The sequence below is a fragment of the Saimiri boliviensis genome, chromosome 12, assembly GCF_048565385.1.
Source record: "Saimiri boliviensis isolate mSaiBol1 chromosome 12, mSaiBol1.pri, whole genome shotgun sequence".
Taxonomy (NCBI): domain Eukaryota; kingdom Metazoa; phylum Chordata; class Mammalia; order Primates; family Cebidae; genus Saimiri; species Saimiri boliviensis.
Genome location: NC_133460.1, coordinates 105786007 through 105806021, shown reverse-complemented (window position 1 = coordinate 105806021; position 20015 = coordinate 105786007). Strand labels below are relative to the sequence as shown.

At 44.7% G+C, this 20015-nt stretch overlaps 1 protein-coding gene across 15 annotated transcripts in view; it reads left to right on the top strand.

Annotated features, from left to right (window-relative positions):
- Window positions 1-20015, top strand: part of FGFR2 (fibroblast growth factor receptor 2) — a 120449-nt gene that overhangs the window by 79792 nt on the left and 20642 nt on the right. For 6 of the 15 annotated variants that reach the window (XM_074382983.1, XM_074382981.1, XM_074382975.1 and 3 more), the window contains 4 exons: window positions 66-213; window positions 3642-3845; window positions 14689-14839; window positions 17713-17834. In XM_074382983.1, the coding sequence (XP_074239084.1) occupies window positions 66-213; window positions 3642-3845; window positions 14689-14839; window positions 17713-17834 (625 nt within the window). Of the gene's footprint in view, window positions 1-65; window positions 214-1458; window positions 1604-3641; window positions 3846-14687; window positions 14840-17712; window positions 17835-20015 lie in introns of all 15 variants that reach the window. The other 9 variants (XM_003922140.3, XM_003922141.4, XM_039465117.2 and 6 more) reach the window with 3 other exon arrangements.

Sequence of the window (20015 nt, the reverse complement as noted above, 5' to 3'; positions counted from 1 at the left end):
GGACCATGGACAGCACTAAGACCTTCCTGGTTGGCGGTTATATTGTTCTCCTGTGTCTGTTCCAGCACTCGGGGATAAATAGTTCCAATGCAGAAGTGCTGGCTCTGTTCAATGTGACCGAGGCGGACGCTGGGGAGTATATATGTAAGGTCTCCAATTATATAGGGCAGGCCAACCAGTCTGCCTGGCTCACTGTCCTGCCAAAACAGCAAGGTAACAATGCTTTCGTTTTTGTCTTTTTTTAAAAAAAAAAAAAAAAAAAGAAAGCTGGATATAGAAGCTGAAAAGACTTGGTGCTTTGGGAGACTGCAGGGAGCTTATAGGATAACTCTTGTGGCCTTGGTATATTTATCATAATCTTTCTTCGGTGATGCGGCTGGTATGATGCCAGTAGCCATGGAAAAATGCCCACAACGTTCAAAGTGCTTGCTCCAATTTCTCCTGGAGGTTAGCCTCCGCCCCCACCTAGTTTTTAAGTTGTTGCTTCTGGTTGATCTTGTTTGGGCTGCAAATTTCCCATCATGATTGTACATTAACACCATTTAAAACACACACCTGCATACCTGTTTGATGTGAGGCCATTTGAGCATCAGCAGAATTTGTCTCCATCTACTTCAAGTTTTTAGGGAAATACTGGCATGATGCAATTTGTCCAACAAAGTATCATTTCTTTGGTTGCATCCAGATCTTTATGAGATGCTGTTCTTGACCTTCCTGTCCCGAATTGGAGGGGCGTTCGTCTTACTGAATGAACGTACTACTGGATGCTACTAAAGGCAAAAGGTTGACTTTTTGTTTGTCATGACTCATATCCAAATGTTTATAATACAAAACAACAAAAAAATGAAGACTGGTTTTTTGGTTACCAAGAGGATGCCTGCTTCCATTTCTTTTTGTCAGTGCTGTGTAAGGCAAGATGGTTTTGCAGAAGTAAAAATAACCGGAGCCTGGTAACCAAGACAACCTTCCACCCTGATTGGTTCCCACAGGGCCAGGAGGATGGGTGAGGTGTCCATCTGGGCTCGTGTGCAGTGGTGTGTTGTCTTAAAACACAGCAGTTTAGATCGAACTGTCCTTTCCTCTTGGCGGGAGTCTGCAGCCAACAGGACCAGAACCCAGCTTGGCCTTCTGGGCGCCATACTTTTGGAAAACCACCTCTATAAATGCAAACCAAAGCACAGGCCAAGAGAACGGACCTCTGTGGGTTGATTTTTTCCATGCGTTTGATCGTGTGCATGTCTAGGAGGTGAAGCCGGTGTGGTGACGGGCCTGTGGAGGTGAGCTGGTCAGTGTTGTTCTGTGTCTCTTGGGTGTGGGCTTTGTGGATGGGCTGCAGTCGGAATCTCCCAGCGGCCGGCACCCCCTGACGCCCCCGGTGCGACGCCTCGTGGTTCCACAGCCCCCCCACAATCATTCCTGTGCCGTCTAGCCTTTTCTCTTGCTTCCCTTGTTTTCTAGGCTGCCGGTGTTAACACCACGGACAAAGAGATTGAGGTTCTCTATATTCGGAATGTAACTTTTGAGGACGCTGGGGAATATACGTGCTTGGCGGGTAATTCTATTGGGATATCCTTTCACTCTGCATGGTTGACAGTTCTGCCAGGTATATACTGCTCTTTCTCTCTGGGTTTTTTTTCCCCTTTTCTTGGTTGATTGCTATGAAATTAACACAGCTTCTGTTATCAGAAATGGCCCCTTTTATCCTTGCATAAAGATATAAAAAATGTTAAAAATTATCCCTCAGGGATAAGAAAACTGCCTTGGAACTTCATGTACAATGAGATCCCACACTCACATTTATGATCAAGGGAAATTTCACCCTTAAAACCTGAAGGGATCTCGTATTTTTAGTGAGTCTTTGAGGCAATGTATAAATTAGCCCATTCCCCTTTCTCTTAAGGAAGAAGTTGAAATTACTTTGTAAAATGGAAAGTAATTTATTCCCATTTCAAATTCCATTTTGCTGAAATCCCGTATGTGTTTTTATTGCTTTCATCCCACTTTGTATTTTTAACGAAACGTAAATAGAGGGGTGTGTATGGAGGTGCCTGGGGAGCAGCATCCCTGAATGTCGGGTGCACAGAAGCAGTGTGTTGCCTGCCTTGGGTATCGGTGGCTTGCTGCATGTTGCCATAGAACGGACTTTCAGATTGCTTTCATTGCAAAGCATGCTCCTGCCATCTTGGGCTTGATGTTATTTCTGCCTTACGGAGAAATAGACATCAGTGCAGCCCTGTTGCCTAAACACTGCTGCTGTCCGAATCTTTAACCAACATCTCTATTCTAGTGAAACTTTCTTGATATAAACACTGTCCTCTCTGATGCATCTGCCTCTTTGTCATTTCCTTTGTGAAACTGCAGAGACTGTGGTTTGCTAGCTTATGATGTTCCACTCCAGTTATTAATTCCTTGTTTTTAGAGTACGATGCCTACCTGCATGCATATTTTACATCTAGTAAAAATAAAATAGATCATTTCATTTTTGTGCTGTTGCTGCTGAGAGTTTTGACTGTCTTGCAAGTATTTTTCTGATTAAAATGTGTAAGCTTTCAATAATACCATTGCATCCGTTTTTCCTTTTATCGCAAATCTGCCTTGTGAATATTTGCTTTGAAACAATGAGACGGCTCTTAGGTCGAAGCTTGCTTTTGTTTGCAGTACTGCATTCTGTGGTGCCTAATTGGCACTTCTTAACCAGTTTGCCTGACAGTGCTAGTAGCACTTAACTAAGAATGCAGTTTGAGAAAAATACTGTTTGGAAATACGCTGCTTGTAGGTGGATCATTGAGGACTAAGAAGAAGGCAGACGTTGGAAGTTGATAGAAGAATGTGCTAAATTAAGTAATTAATTATATGTATAGTCACACAGAATACCTTTATGTTTTTTCTTTAAGAGAAAAGTTGTAGAGATATCACAGTATAACCAGATATGTATCAACTTAAAAGGTTATTGAGGAATATTATATGCTTTATGTATTATGGATCTAATGGTTCTGTATTATAAGCAGTTCAATCTTTATATTTAATGCATTGGTTTGTTTATGGACTAGGCAGTATTAAGGAATTCACCAAAACTTTTTCAGACCAGCCTGCTAGATGAATATCCATTTCATATGGAACTGTGTTCGTCCAGGCTAAGTCACCTGTGGAGTCTTCCTTTAGAAGAGCCCACCCACATAAGACTGTCACTGTCTCCTTAGAAACAAAAGTGGGCATCGTTGATATTTCAGAATTTTTAGTTTGGTTTGCATTCACAGACCATCATGAAGGATAATCCTTTCATTGTGGCACAGTTCGTTGGCCTCTGCTCAAACGTCTAACAGAACGTGGCCTCACAGCCTGCCCTGTGCAGCTGGGTGTCAGCCACTCACTGGATTGCAGAGGCTAGAGACAGTGACCTTTTGGTGGTCAAATGATGAAGCCCTGGTTATTCGTTTTCATTCGGGAGAGGCACAGGGAAGAGGCACTCGGCAGGCCTTACGGCCCATGCCATTCTGTGGGATTCAGTTTTTGGGAAGCCCACCTTACCTTGAGAATGGTCGTGGCCTTTTGGTTCCTTTGATTGTGCTATGATGCATCAGTCTGGTGTGCTAACTCTGTGGCCTGCTTATCTGTTCCTCCCCCTCTGATCTGCAATCTAGCTCCCATAAGAGAAAAGGAGACTACAGCTTCCCCAGACTACCTGGAGATAGCCATTTACTGCATAGGGGTCTTCTTAATCGCCTGTATGGTGGTGACAGTTATCCTGTGCCGAATGAAGAACACGACCAAGAAGCCAGACTTCAGCAGCCAGCCGGCTGTGCACAAGCTGACCAAGCGCATCCCCCTGCGGAGACAGGTAACAGAAAGTAGATAAAGAGTTTAAAGAAGTTTACCCTTCCCCCGTGACCCAGCCAGCTCTCGGATCTTTTGCTCTGCTATTGACCTCTGTGACTTTCCATGTGTGAGTGATTCTGATGTGATGCTTGGTGATCACCCAGTTAGTGTTTGGAGCTTGGGGAGTCTAGTCATGGAACATCGCTTGGATCGATGGCGTCCATTTCCAAGGGCAAGAAAGGACAATAGTGTCAGAATTAGAAGACTAATCAGCAGGACTGGAAATAACCAGAGGGAAATCCCCCGTGTGTGTTTGATCAGACTCAAGCATAGAGATCTCTTCGAAGCATTAACCCCACTTGTCTCCTGTGATCTAATTCCCTTTTTGAGATAAGCAGGAACATTCACTTGGGACTTATGCCACTAGTAGGAAAGAGACTGTTAAGTTCTTTGACTTATTTTTTAAACTCAAGATCAGAAACTCATGTCCCGGGGGTGCATGAACTACTGCTTGATTTAAACTGGTCCATGGTAACTTTCTACACTGGATTTTGGCTTAACCCCTCTGATACTTGAAAAGAATTGTATGCATCTAGTATGTCTCATTGTTGGTAGGACACAGGTATGGCTGTGGATTTATTGGTAGAATATTTGTATGGAACCAGCAACAGATTGTTTTTAACCTCCAACTTGGTCTTTGGTGGTTGCTTTCTGCTTGCGTCGCCTCCTGATGGGTTTACTTTTGCTTTGGGGGAGATGGGACAAGATGGAGCCTCCTGTGTAACCAAAGCCCTGCAAAGGTAGGTGGGACAGGAAATGCTTCACCTCTTTTCCGCTTGTTCACAGAGATGGAAGCGGAAGGCAGATATAGATGCAGAGCGTTTACGAAAGCGTTTGAAACTTGGTTCTGATCAAGGTTGTTTTTTGTTTTTTTTTTTTTTTTTTTTTTAATAGCAAGTGAAACAGTGAACTCATTGGCTCTATTTCAGTGTGTATTTTAGTAATATTTACAAGGTGCTTGTTAAAATGGCAGATTCCTTTGTCTCAGCCCCAGAGATTCTTGCCCAGTCATCTTGGATAGGGCCAGGAATCTGCATTTTAAACAAGCCCTTTGGTGATTTTAGAATGCACGCGGAGAAACTCCAGGTGAATCCCAGCCATGCCTCTCCCGGGACTTCAGGTGGAAATGACATTTTCTGGACAAGGCATTAGGAAGGATTAGGACCCAGTTGGTCAGCAGTGGTTTTGGCATGGGTCTGGCTGTTCACAACACAGCTCTGAATGCCCAGCCGAATGGTTCTTGTTAACATCTCTGAAGCCATGTTTCAAGCAGGCCTTTCTTTGTGGGGGCAGAGGATGGAATTTAGAGCGTGTGTCAAGTGTAGGCAAATGACCATATTGTGTTAAGAGCAAGGAAAAAAAGGGGCCTGTTGGGTCACTTCTGCCACCAAGAACACTGTTGTTATTTTGAGTGACATGATTATCTTTCTTGGGACCAGGAAAGCATAGGTGGGGCCAGTTGCCCAACCTGTTTCTAGGAGAGTCCAGTTCTGAGCTAACTCTTACATGGTTTCTATTTTATGTATTTTCTGATAGGGAAAATTGCTAACTTCTGGAGGCAGCCTATAATTTGGCATAGCTAAGCCACTGCCCCTGAATTATTTCCTCAACTTTTTTCTGCAACTGTTAAAATGCTTTTCTTTTTACTTAATATAGAAGTGTAAGATGCCCTTAAAATCCCCAGACTCAGCCACAGTCGTTGTATTTTCTTTCCCCAGTGCCAGCTGGCTTTTCTTCACTGTCCATCTAAGAATACAGTTTGAGAAAATTAATATTTGGAAATATACTGCTTTTGGATGAGTCTTTGAGGACTGAGAAGAGGGCAGACGCTGGGAATGTTCTCAATTAAGTAATTATATGTATACTCTTGTGCAATATCATTTATATTTTTTCTTTAAGAGAATTCAGCCTGGCCGGGCGTAATGACTGATGCCTGTAATCTTAGCACTTTGGGAGGCCGATGTGGGTAGATCACCTGAGGTCAGGTGTTTAGGACCATCCAGCCTGACCAACATGCTGAAAACCCATCTCTACTAAAAATATAAAAATTAGCTCAGTGTGGTGGTGCATGCCTATCATCCCAGCTACTTGGGAGGCTGAGGCAGGAAAATTGCTTGAACCCGGGAGGCGGTGGTTGCAGTGAGCTGAGATTGCACCATTGCGCTCCAGCCTGGGCAACAAGAGCGAAACTCTATCTTAAAAAGAAAAAAAGAAAAAAGAATTCAGCCTAAGCTGGTCATTGTTCCCATTCTCCCTGTGTTGTTGCCAGAGGGAACATCAGAGTTTCTTCCTCTTTTTCTTCCCTTCTTCCTTTTTTTTAAATTCATCATAATTTACTAGGTGCTGGGTGTAAACCAGGTTACTTGGAAGACACAGCCTGTCGCATTTCACCAGTGGTTCCAAGGTTGTTTGATGATCAATGCCTGTAATCCTAGCTCCTTAGGAGGCTGAGGTGGGAGGACCCTCTGAGCCCTGGAGTTCAAGACCAGCCTAAGCAACAAGTGAGACCCCATCTCAAAAAAACAAAAGCAAAGAAAATGTAATTGCCTTGTGTTCTATGGGGCCAAGGAGGATCACAGAAGCAGGGGAAGTGGGGCAAATACCAGTTCCCTGGAAAAATACATCTCCGCGAGATTAATTTCCTTGGGGGAATGTTGACACATCTCGGCTCTTTCTACGTGTCCAAGTGGGGTACGGTATTGGATTTTCACAAAGAATGTTTCATCAGTGAGCATGGTCCCTTTGGTAGAGAAGGAGATGCTTATCGGGTATCTGGATAAAAGAGGGTTATTGGACTGGAGCTGGAATGAAAAGCCCCAGAAAGGCCTGTAGATATGTTGATGACAGAGCAAATACCACAGGGATGCCAAGCATGCCTTTACCTGGTGACAGGTAAGCCTCTAATCAGATGTGTCAAGGATGGGTTGTTTCTAGGCATTTGTGAGGCCACTTTTTATTCTGTGCTGACCCACCTCCTCTAGGACACAGGGATCACTCAGTGTCTGTGTGGCCCTGACCCTTTCCCTCTCCAACACCCGTATACACACAGCATCTCACTCAGGCCCCTCAATCCATCTTTTTTCTTTTTCTTTCTTTCTTTTTTTTTCTTTTTTTCTTTTTTTTTTTTTTTTTTTTAGAGACAGGGTTTCTCCATTTCTCCATGTTGGTCAGGCTGGTCTCAAACTCCCGATCTCAGGTGATCCGCCCACCTTGGCCTTCCAAAGTGCTGGGATTATAGGCATGAGCCACTGCACCTGACCCCATCCTTGTTCTCTTTTTAGAACAAGAAAAGTTTTTTTTTGTTGTTGTTGTTTCTCTTGTGAGTTTTTCCTTCTTGGCGTTTATTAATTTGCACTAGACTTAATGGTGTAACACAGACGTTTCGGTTTATGTGTTTTTTTTTTTTTTTTTGAGCAAAAATATTCCTTTTTCCAGTACCAAAGAAGAAATTCCTTGCAGTCATTTCCTAGTAACCATTAATTTTTTGAGACTTTATATGCACATGGCTTGAAGAAAGAGAAGCAACTTTTGGGGGTGGTGGGAGGCCGATGGCAGGTGGCATATCCCAGTGTCCTTGGATGGAGGCTCATGTCACATTCAGTGTCAGGGCTTGAGCACTGCGCCAGACACTGCTTGCTCACTCCCACTCCTTTGGTGCCCAGCGAGTTAAAAGACCAGCAACAGCCAGCCCAGAGAGGGGCATCTTTGTGAGCATGTTGGTTCGTGTACAGGTCTGCTGGACAGCCAGTGGCCAGTGTGATGCAGCGTTTTCACATCTGTGAGTTCAGAGGGGCAGCATCACTTTCTGTGTTTCCCACAAATCAATCAGGTGGTGGGGGAGGGTATACGGGTGGGCGCAGGATGGAGGGTAAAAGGAATTGAGGATGCTTGTTGAGGAGATGCGCAGTGTTGCTGGGTTTGCTGACTGAGCACGTCAGTTTCTTTCTCTGGGACTTGAAGCTTCCATAGGGTGGGATGGAGATTTAACTGTCTCATGGTTGGCTTCGTCCAGATAAACTCCTCTTCTATGCAGCTTACACCCTCTCTCGCTGCCATCAGCATGGTACAAGAGGCTGCCGGGGATTTGTTTTTTCAAACTTTTGTTTCACCTTCTCAGCTGCTGATACAGGGAGACTGAAAACCAGAGAAAAGTCAAGGGCAGGCCTGGAGTGGTGGCTCATGCCTATAATCCCAGCACTTTGGGAGGCCGAGATGGGCAGGTTACTTGAGGTCGGGAGTTCTAGACCAGCCTGGCCAACATAGAGTGAAACCCTGTCTCCACTAAAAAATATAAAAATTAACTGGGCGTGGTGGTGCATGCCTGTAGTGCAAGCTTTTTGGAAACTGAGGCAGGAGAATTGCTTGAACCGGGAGGTGGAGGTTGCAGTGAGCCATCATCGCACCACTGTCCCCCAACCTGGGCAACAGAGAGACTCTGTCTCTAAAAAAAAAAAAAAAAAATCAAGGGCAGTGAAGGCCACCTTTTGTAACAATACTTTTGAGGCAAATGCCATGTTCATGGGAACATTAGGAACAGGACCAAGCTGAAGGGGGAGGAATGCGTGACTCAGTAGCCAGTTCTCAGGTCCAGTGTTAGTGATCCTCAAACACGCCAAACTCCGAGAAAGGCAATGGATATTCTTCTGCTTCTCGAAGCTCATTTACCGCCTGGCAGCTGAACATCGTGATCTGGGAATATTCTCCATATTTTGGTCAATCAGGTGGTCAAAACCTCACTGGCTCCAGAAAACATTTGGGTAATTAGAGTGGTCATGGATGACTTAACTGGAATCTGCCCTTTCTCGTGGGCACCTCACCCTCCCTCGTGGGTACCTTGCCCTCCCTGCCCCTCTTTCGCTGCTCCCTTCTCTCCTCTCTCAGCCTCCAAAGGACGAGACAGTTTGCCTAAGATCTGAGCTGGATCTTGGCTGGTGTGATCTCTCCAGCAGAGCCAGCGCATCTGGGGCTGGTGCGTCATGGCTCTGGCAGGGTTACTCGCAGAGTCCCAGGGAAAGGCCTGCCGAGGCAGAGCCTCACTAAGGGAGAAAAGTGAGTGTCTAAGGAACTGCCTTGCCTAATTACCTAAATTTTGTTTTGGAGAAATTCAAAATGCAACTTCAGAAGCCCTTTGAAGCTTTATCTCAGGCACCCACCTTACGGTGGTGAAAGCATTTAGTTTGGCCATAGTGGAGTGCTGGGCAAGGCTTGTATTAGAGCAGAAATCTGTTAACACTGGCCTCGTGTTCTAGTTGGGGAAGGTGGTTCACAGCCTAAGAGTCGGGGCCTCTTTGGCAGGCTGTGGTCCAAGCGTGTCTGTTAGTCCTGGGGAATAAACACAAGTGTTAATTCATCTCTTCTCCCCTGGAGCATCTTCACTTCTGCTTGCTCTGTTCTCTGAGAGGTCAGAGAACACTGTTAGGCTGGGCACGGTGGCTCATGCCTGTAATCCCAGCACTTTGGGAGGCCAAGGCAACCTATCACCCCTGAGGTCAGGAGTTCGAGACCAGCCTGACAAACATGGTGACAAACCCTGTCTCTACTAAAAATATGAAATTAGCTGGGCATGGTGGCATATGCCTGTAATCCCAGCTGCTTGGGTGGCACATGCCTGTAATTAGCTGATTGGGAGGCTGAGGCAGGAGAATCACTTGAACCCGGGAACTGAAGGTTGCAGTGAGCTGAGATTGCATCATTGCACTCCAGCCTGGGTAAAGAGAGCGAAACTCTGTCTCCAAAAAAAAAAAAAAAAAAAAAAAAGGGATAACTGTCTTGGTGGCCCTTTAAAAAGAAAAGAAAAAAAAAACCACTTCCTCAGTCAGTCTCCCATATGTACTACGGAAATGTACAAAAAAGCACATTTACTTAAAAGCTTGACTTATGGCGCATGCTAGAGAGATTCCAGAAAGTGAGGAAATGGAATTGGAGTCTGTGAAAATACATGCTTAAAAAAAATGCCTGCCAAGATTCAGGAGTGGGAAAACAGTTTACTAGGGTGTTTGTGTTGATTGTTTATAAGTAACTCACTTATCAGTAACAAGGGAATACATTAAAATTGGTTAGAAAGGAAACTCCGGAGCTGAAGTTTCTAGGTAGGAATTGAAGAATAAGGAAGATTATGATTTTGTGCAAAAGAAAATAAAGATGATTGAATAGTGCTGAAGAAGTAGAAGGCTTTCAAAGATGTGCAGTGGGAGTTACTTGAGGGTCCTGATTCAGAGAAAGGAAGCCCAGTTAAACATGGCACCCCCGAGGGAATGGCCTGCCCGGGATTGTGCCAGACCCCCAACACGGGCTTGCTCTTGGAGTCGAAGGGAATGAAGAGAAAGCCAGTCGTATTTTTATAGCCCCAGAGGGGATTTTAAAAGCATAGTAAAAATGCATGCAGGTAAAATTAAGATATACCTCAGTAGACAGAGCAATCAAATTCTATGGTTTCTTAGACTTTGCACATTTTCCTACTCTTTTACCCCCTTTGTGTTTTTATAAGAGCGTTTTCCAAGTTTGTACATTTATTCTGAATCGCCATACTTCATCTGAACGAAATTCCCATAAGCAATCCTTCTGGTAAACCTCATTTAAAAAATTGTAATAATAGTGACGACCAAGTTGATTGAGGTTTTCCAGTGCATTTATTGATTTTGAGGCTTTCCATTGGAAAAGCTGTCACATTAAAATCTTGTTGAGACAATCTGTTTGAAGGGTCATGTAGATACATGTGAACTTTTGCCAGAGGTTTGTGGAACAGATTCCTTTGGGGTCATAGGTGAGCCCTAGAGTGGCGAACCTCAGACTGAATGTTAAATGTTCTGAGGTAAGCCCTAAGCCATATTTGTCATTAGGACCCTCTTACTGTCCAGTTTTCCCCCTGTCCTGAGATGATTCCCTGACTCCTGGGTTCTTCATCTCCTGCTTGCTAGAACCCCAACCCACCCTGGCAGTGAGCAGAGGGCCTTGTCTAGCAAATCAAGCATGCCACTATGGCATATCGTCTGCAGTCAGCCCTTAATGTCACTGGGTTATCTTCCTGATTGCACACAGTTTGACAGTACAATTGTCCCTTGGTATGGGTTGGGGATTGGTTCCAGGACCCTCAAATATACCCAAGACCTTTATATGAAATGGCGTAGTATTTACATATAAGCTGTGTACATGCTCTCATATAGTTCGTCATTTCTAGGCTACCTATAATGAGTAATACGCTGTAAATGGTATGTAAATAGTTGTTATACTGTATTGGTTTTTACTTGTATTTTAAAATGGTTGTGTTGTTCTTTTTTATTATTAATTCTTTTTCTTATGTTTTTGATCCATCATTGGTTGAACTGACAGAGGGCTGACTGTATCTCACACATAGAACCACCCCAGGCTCCAAACGCTCTAAGTTATTCAGAGAGAAGTGCCATCATCTGTTCCTTAGATCTGGGCAGCAAATGCTTCTAAAGGGACTAAGAGAAAATATTGCAGTGTTGGTAGCAGACATTAATGGAGCTCTCAGTGCCAGCCTTAGCACTAAGCACTTTATCAGGTTTTTTTCCCCTCATTTTGTCGTCACATTTATGCTGTGTGGTTGGCCCTTATGCTGTGTGGTTGGACCTGTTCCTGTCTCCTTGTTTTTTCTTTTTTGAGACAGAGTCTCGCTCTGTCACCCAGACTAGAGCGCAGTGGCACCATCTCGGCTCGCCGCAACCCCTGCCTCCCAGGTTCAAGCAATTCTCCTGCCTCAACCTCCCTAGTAGCTGGGACTACAGGCATGCACCACTGCGCCTGGCTAATTTTTCTATTTTTAGTAGAGATGGGGTTTCACCATGTTGTTCAGGCTGGTCTCGAACTCCTGACCTCAGAAGATCTGCCCACTTTGGCCTCCCAAAGAGCAGAGATTACAGGCGTGAGCCACTGTGCCAGCCCGTCTCATTTTTAACAGATGAGGAAACCCAGGCCTAGAAAGGTTGAGTGATTTCCCAAAGCTTACACAGTGAGCGAGAGCTGAGCCTGGGACGGGGACCCTGACAGTCTGATTGCACAGTCCTGTGTTGTTGCAGTTGGTCAGGATGCAGCCTGCCTGACGCGGGGTCTTATGTCGGGAACGATGGGCATAGGAAGGGCAGCAGCAGGATGAACTGCTGCCCACATTGAAGGATGCAGAGATGCCGTAAGACCTAGACTGGTAGCAGAAGGAAGTAAGGGCTGAAAGCTGCGATCTTGTCATGTTTCACTCATTTTAGAAGTCAGTATATTTCAAGCATATGCCCTTCGGTTTCTTTTCCCTTATTCATGCCTCAGTTCAGATCCTTATTATTCTAAAAAATATTATTGTTAAATAAAGTACTTCTTCTAAAACATAAAAGAATTACATATAATGGTAATGAAATCCAAATGCTCTAGAAAGTTCTGAAATATAATGTATTTTCTACCCCCTCTCTCAACTCCTAATCTCTCTCCCCAAAGGCGATCACTGCTAAGTCTCTTATATGTCCTTCCAGAAACTTTTAAGTGCCCTTGTTCTCACACTTCACTGTGGGTCAGCTGCCTTCCCCACATCCTATTCTGTCAGCCTCGCTGATGAGAGCAGTGATTTTCGGGGACGAGGCACAGAAGCCTGGTGATGCCTCTGCCTGCTGGGTGTTAACATCATCCAGGACTGTGGTCCCTAGCAACTACCTAATCTGTCCCCACTCTGTTGTTGATTGCAGCTCACTGTGCACCCAGATCATGGAATCCTGGGAACTGGTATCCAGTGATGAGGGGCTACACCACAGGCCATGCAGAGTGTTCTGGCTGCAAAACCTGCCAGACCTTGGCCATTTGCGGAAATTGTGTCATTGCTAGGCCGGTTCTTTTTTTGAGACAGAGCCTCACTCTGTTGCCCTGGCTGGAATGCAGTGGCACAATCTCGGCTCCCTGCAACCTCTGTCTCCTGGGTCCAAGCGATTCCTCTGCCTCAGCCTCCTGAGTAGCTGGGATTACAAGCATGTGGCACCAGGCCCAGCTAATTCTTGTATTTTTAGTAGAGACGGGGTTTTACCATGTTGGCCAGGCTGGTCTCGAACTCCTGACCTCAGGTGGGTGGATCCCACCTCCCAAGGTCCATGTTAACTATGGCCCACTTTTTAATTTTAATACTGAAAACAACTTCCTAATCCTAAAATGATTTTTTCCCTTAATTCATTCTTGGGCATCTTCTTGAGTTTGCAGCCTGCTTTAAGGATAATCTGGATTTACAAAGGCAAGATTCAAGGCTTTTCGAATAGGACGGGCACACAGGTCCTCTGGTTCCCTGTGAGAAGAGCCCAGGACCTACCCTGTGAAAGTTCATCCCACCTAAATTTGTTCACCTGGACTTGGTCTTTGCCAGTGTGGTTGAAGGCGTTTGTAAGCACATCTGGGAATACTGTCCACCTGGGCAGTCATGCAGGAGACAGAGCCCAAGGTGGACTAGTTGGCTGCTTGGAGGTGGATCATGGCTAACTTCACGTTCCAGTTCCCTTGGGCCAAAGTCTTTTTTTTTTTTTTTTTTTTTGAGACGGAGTTTCACTCTTGTTACCCAGGCTGGAGTGCAATGGCGCGATCTTGGTTCACCGCAACCTCCGCCTCCTGGGTTCAAGCAATTCTTCTGCCTCAGCCTCCTGAGTAGCTGGGATTACAGGCACGTGCCACCATGTCCAGCTAATTTTTTGTATTTTTAGTAGAGGCGGGGTTTCACCATGTTGACCAGGATGGTCTCCATCTCTTGACCTCGTGATTCACCCGCCTTGGCCTCCCAAAGTGCTGGGATTACAGGCGTGAGCCACCGCGCTCGGCCTGGGCCAAAGTCTTGTTGATGGTTTAGAATAAGACAGTGTTTAGATTGCCTGTGATCAGGCTAAGGTTGCATTGTAATCCTCAGAAGTGACCTTCCAGTGTGCTCTGCAGGAGTCTTTTTTTCCATAGAAACCAGCCAAGGGACGATGCTAGGTTTAAGAAATAATCATTTTATCAGACAGAGACTGAAATGGATCAGAGTAAACAAGAAACTAACTCAGTGGAGCCCTGTGTGCTGCCAGGTGGGAGAGGAGTTCTCCCGTGTGGTTGTGGGAAAAGGCATATTTTCTTTCCTTGATGCTTCATCCCATGTGTTTAGGGCACTGGTTTCTGAAACCGAAGTTGACAAGAGGCAGCCCATTTTCGGTGAACGGCCTGGGTATCAACAAGCTTCCAGAAGGACTGGGGAGAAACAAAGAATGGCCCCCAATGCTGGGGTCTTGGCTTAGTTTGAATAAAGGGACTTGGAGCTACTGAATGTCTTCCACATCAAGTTCTGGAACTCTTTCCTTGAGAATTCTGCTTTACGTTTCCAAAGACAGAGGAAATATGGAAGAACTGATTGTCTAAATGTTTTCACAGAATTTCATAAACACAGCATTGATCCATGATCTGGGCAATCTGAGAGGAGATCTATTATCTGGGGCTCCAGTAGTGGTGCAGGTTCAAGGATAAAGGCACCAATGAAGCCAGGGAGGACTGTCTTCATGTCCTCAAGTGACTATCTAGAGGAATTAGGACGGAAAGGAGACTTACATTACGATCAGATGCTATAGAAAAATCTCATAGGAAAACCTGAACATAGGAACATATAATTTGGATGAAATCTAGCACTGCGTGGGCTGGAGGGCAGAGGACTTGGATTCCTGTGGTTTTCTAATTTGGTTTATGACTTCTGCCAGCCCCCAACCGATTCCCTCCTAAGATCTGATCCTCTGGCTGGGCTCTGGCTGACTTCCAGCCTTCTCCGGTAGAGCCAGGGTTACATCGGTGTCTTTGCATCTTGTATCCAGGTTTCGGCTGAGTCCAGCTCCTCTATGAACTCCAACACCCCGCTGGTGAGGATAACAACACGCCTCTCCTCGACGGCAGACACCCCCATGCTGGCAGGGGTCTCTGAGTATGAACTTCCAGAGGACCCAAAATGGGAGTTTCCAAGAGACAAGTGAGTACTTCCCTCGGCCATATCCCAGGATGGAGACTCAGCTATAAATGGAGATATTGGATTAACATTTTCTTTTTATGACCTTTAGCCGCAAAGGTCTTGCTGTGATGATGTCGGCAGGAGTAAGATTGTATTTCTAAATAACCAATTCCTGGGAGAGAGAAGAATGGATTTAAAAAAAAAAAAAAATAGCTCCTTGAAAGCAGAGATACTTGCCCCTGGCTGGTCCCCAAAGAAGATGGCATCTGGTTATCATTTTTTAAGTGTCTGGGCAATTCAGACTCAGTCAAATGGAATAAAAGTAGAATTATCCAATTTATAAAATGGATCTGACATTCCAGCTTTTGGTTACTAGAACAAGACTGTTCTGTGTTCATGTCTGTGGAGAAATTAGATGCGGAATACAAACGGCCGTCGGCATGTCCACGCAGTGTCGCTGTTCTCAATGGTTATTAATGTCATATTGAGCTGAAAAGCTTCAAATATGGTACCTGACATCTAATTTCTGTGGTCCCTAATATTTTCCTTGTTGGATGATAGAGAGGCGTGCCAATCAGAGGTTTGGTCAAAATGTGACCGCCTGGGTATTGCTGGGGTATATGTTTCTTGGTCCCGCTTGAAGTCCTTGTTCTGGGGCCCTGTTGGGCTGCATTTGAACTCTGGCTCTGCCAGACAGTGGCTGGGCAGCCTTGGGTGAGGCACCCGATTCTCTCAAATTCATTCTCAGAAGATGAGGTTGGTGGTTTACACCTCCCAGGACTGAGCACAGTTCTTGGCTTGTGTGAGTTTCCATTTCATTTCCCTTCACCTGGTGGTAACCTGGGAACTCTGAACTGCAAACCTCAGCGGGATCATTGTGCTGGGCATGGAGTCAATGGGCAGAACTTGAGCTACTGGCCCTCGTCCTCCAGGCAGGACCAACCCCCAGGTCCTCCTCCCAAAATGAAGCGCAGTGGCCATTGTAGGGCTGCCCACTCACTTCTGGGGTACTTCTTGCAGTTACAGCTTTGAGAGTATTGGAAGGTGGAAATGCTGACTGTTTCTGCATCCCATACACTGGAATACGCCCTTGACTTGCTTATGAGCAGCTGCTTTGTTTGTCTTGATACTCTCAGTAGCTGCTGAGATTATGTTAGAGAAGTGTTTAATATACACTTCTTGTATGTACATATACACATTTGGAAATGCAAAGATAAGCTTTTCCAGAGACGGATCTGATGAGCTCTATGTGGAAGGGACAGGTAGCTTCTGTGGTTGGCACTTCTGATTTTGATTCACATGATGTCATAATCAGTTTTGTTTCCCAACTGCCAATCTAGATGTGTACCATTAGCTAGGACTGAATAAGTATATAGATATTATTTGGTTATAATGTTAATGGAAATAGTTTCCAGTTTATTTGTATGCTATAGTGAAAAGACCATTTACTCATTCATTTATTCATTCACTCAAGGCATGTTAATTGGATATTTACTGGTGGGGCACCAGAGAAAACACAAAGAATGGTTTCTTTACCTGTAGAATGTGGAGAAATGGGTGTGTCTTGCGAACTCCGCCAGCCCTAGTTTGTGCGTGGAATTATATATGTAGGTGGGTTCATGTACACATTCCTATATATATATAACTGAATTGGGGAGTTGTGATCATATTTTAAGAAATTGCAGCTTTCAGGTTTAGTCCGTAGTTTTAGCCACCTGTGACACCACAGTCAACAGTGGGAGTCTGTGTGTGCCCAACTGTTACCTCCCACCCGGGGTACCCTGAGTGTGGAAAATCTGAGTGCTAAACATTTCAAAACAGTGTTTAGCGCAAACGTAGGTGGAACAGATTTCCAATGAATGAAGGCTATTTAGAAGCAGTTTATTAGATCGGAGGCAGAAGTTATACAAAGAAAGGATTGTTATGCTTGTAGTAGCAAAGCAGTGGGACATAAATTAGCCATTTTTCCAATGCAAATATTTATTTTCTGCCAAGATGTTAAATTTAATTTTAGTTCTGGATAGAAACAAAATGACCTCAGCATAGCATACGCTGCCCTCTGTCTTTATGCTGAACTTTTGCAAACCATTGTCTACTTACCGTAAATGCTGTTTACTAATGGGAGCTCCATGCTTTGCTGTGTTAAACGCTTAAGTTAAAGCCACATTCATAAGTATTCCAAAGATTTCTGCATTCTCTTGGTTTCTGGAATGCACAAGGACAATATATGGCCATTCATCCAATGTGCATAGACCTTGTAATCCTACAAATTTAATTTGTGGTCACTTTGGATTTTCTTCATTGTGAATTTTATGTAGTCGTAAGGACTTTTAAACTATGTCAAAAAAAGCCCCCAATTTTTTTTTAGAATTTTTTTTTCTTTAGTAAAAAATTAGAGATTCTTTGAAATGCTTTTAAGAGTCATATCCTGTAACTTGGCAAGGAATGTGACCATAAAATCCATTGGTATTTGAATAATAATAATTTTAAAGCCATCATTTTACAGGGACAAAAAAAAAAAAATAAGAGCAGTCTTAACGTTTTTTCTTTGAGCCATTCTAAATTACAGATATTTAATTGGCTCAAGATCAAAAGCTCCTCTCTGGCACTTAGAAAAGCTGACCACCATACTAGCAAGGATACCTTCCCTAAAGAAAATAAACCGAGAATACCAACGTGAAATCTAATAGCTGTTCCACCAGTAATTGACATTCTCTAAAACGTCACTAGGAAAATACTCAGGCGCGTGTGTACCCTAAGTCTCATTAGTTCCATATGATAAGTACTCCATGCTTTAGCTAGCTGCTGAAAGATTTTTATATTTAGTTCTGGAATTTCCCTCGATACACCCCATCACCAGATGCTGTGTGCTAATCCCTTGTTTACACGTTTAGGTTGACACTGGGCAAGCCCCTGGGAGAAGGTTGCTTTGGGCAAGTGGTCATGGCGGAAGCAGTGGGAATTGACAAAGACAAGCCCAAGGAGGCGGTCACCGTGGCAGTGAAGATGTTGAAAGGTGAGTGGGGAGGCGGGAGGCTCAAGGAGGGGCTGGGTGGAGAGTCTTATCAAGAAAGTGCCTTTTGTGGCATGCGAACTCCATCATGGCGTGGGGTCAGAGAGCACATAGTTGACCTAGGGGTTGAGAAGTTTTCAGTATAAATCAGCATCGCAGACAGACTATTTATCTTGAGTTGTGTGTACTTATAAAGAAAAGCCAGTTTTGTTAGAAGATGGTAGCCTCCTACGTGGAGTTACCCTTTGACTCCTGTGTGACTGTGATTGTTTATTCCCTCTGTATTTTTATGTGCTTAGAAATTATCAACTCGTATATAATTGGATTTATTAGATAGGAGTTGGTGTGTTGGATTTGGGACTTAAACCTTAACTTTACAAGAACAAGGAAATGTGTGTTTTTGGAGGAAACGAAGAGACTCAGAGAGCAAAAAGCCTTCTCTTTTGCATGAGGAACAAAGCAGAAATGACACTGGTCTGGGAGAGTAACTTAGAAGCTGAGAAGGAGCTAACAGCATCAAGGCTGGTGCAGAGCCTCCTGGGACATGTCAACAATGACCCTGAGATGGAAACGTCATGTTGGCGTGGGACTGTGAATATTTCTGCGTTAACCTTCCAGCCCTGCTTCGTGCCCATGTCCAAAGAGCTTAAAGAACTTTTAACCATTAACTTATTTGTCCTGCAGTATTCTTTTATGAGAAGAGTTATAGGGAACAGCCACATTATAAATCCTCCTGTAGGGATCTCGGAAAGAAGATCCCACGCTGAGTGTTTCCCACGTTTCCAGGCAGAGAGCCTGTCCTTGGAATAGGGTACCGGGCATGTCGCAGGCAATCTGAAGTTAGACTTTTTCTTTCTTTTGAGGGTTCTCATTGGTTAGTCATCACATCCCTCCCAAGGGGAAGTAGCAGGCTAGACTTGGTCAAAAAGATGTGCTGCTTGTTTTATGGGGTTTTTAAAAAGCTGTTTATCTGAATGACTCCCAAGGAAAATTAGTGTTTTGGGATGTTCCCCACCTTGCAGCCTGATGCCCAGAGGAACACTGTGCTTTCTTGCCCTAGGTGTGATGGCACCGCTGATGGAGGCAGCCCCTGGCTACGTACCAGGGACAGATGTGCGGAGGACCCAGGCTTATCTCTTTGGGTCTAACTTCTGGTTTTGCTAACGGGGCTCAGAGTGACATGGGGTATTGCAAAAAGGGAGGTCTGGGAGTTCTCTTTCTCTTGTTTTGCCCAGGCTGGCAGCCTTCCCTTTAAGGTCATAGAAGGGTATTAGCTCCCAGGCGGTTGTGGCATGCCCTTCCTTACAGCGCTCAGCTGGGTCTCTCTTTCTCCCCAGGGCTCATGGCTCCCTCCTTCACGTACGTCAGTGTAAACTTGGCACACGCAGTCAGATGTACTGGTCTTCCTTTTGTGACGCTGAAAAACTGTTTGCAACACGGTTCTTATCCATGCCCATATTTCTTTCTTTAAAAGGAAACCCAGATTTTTCCATCCTAATTTAGCTTGAGGTGGAGGGCACATGGCAAGAGTCTTGCCACTGAGGAGAAGCTAAGAGAGGCTAACTGAGCCCACACATGTGGGATCTATGTCATTCTTGCTTGAAGTTACAGAGCAGAAGTTTATCTAGCTTTTCTTAGGATGGGAATTCCAGTGCCCTTTGAGAAGCCACTATAAGGCCCGTCCCTTTGCCTGCTCGGAATGCACATGCACACACGTTTATGGCCCGGTTATGGGAAGCCCTCTGAATCCATCTCAGAATGCTCCTAGGGCTGCGACGGGTTGGGTTAGGAATACCTGGTCAAGAACAAGTCTGATTCGAAACGGCCCTCCCTTTGGTCTCCCGCCTGGTTTCAAGCACCATGAAGTTTGGTGTGGTTTTCTGAGACATCTTAGATATGGCGGAGGATGAGATTATTTCATGGTCTAGGAAAGAATTGGCGTCAGCGCGGTCTAGTCCTGACTCCTGGTCCCACTGGCCCCAGCCACTGAGGTCCTTGATGCAGAGCAGCTCCCTACTCAGGCCTTTATCCCTTCCCCGATAAAATGAGGGAGATGATTTGGAAAATCTTTTCTGATTCTGAAATTCAGTTTTATGCTGTTTCAACGAAGTCTTTGGCAACGAACAGTAGCTGCCCATGAGTTAGAGGAAATGAACTGATTTGTGAATGTATCTGCTGTTCACA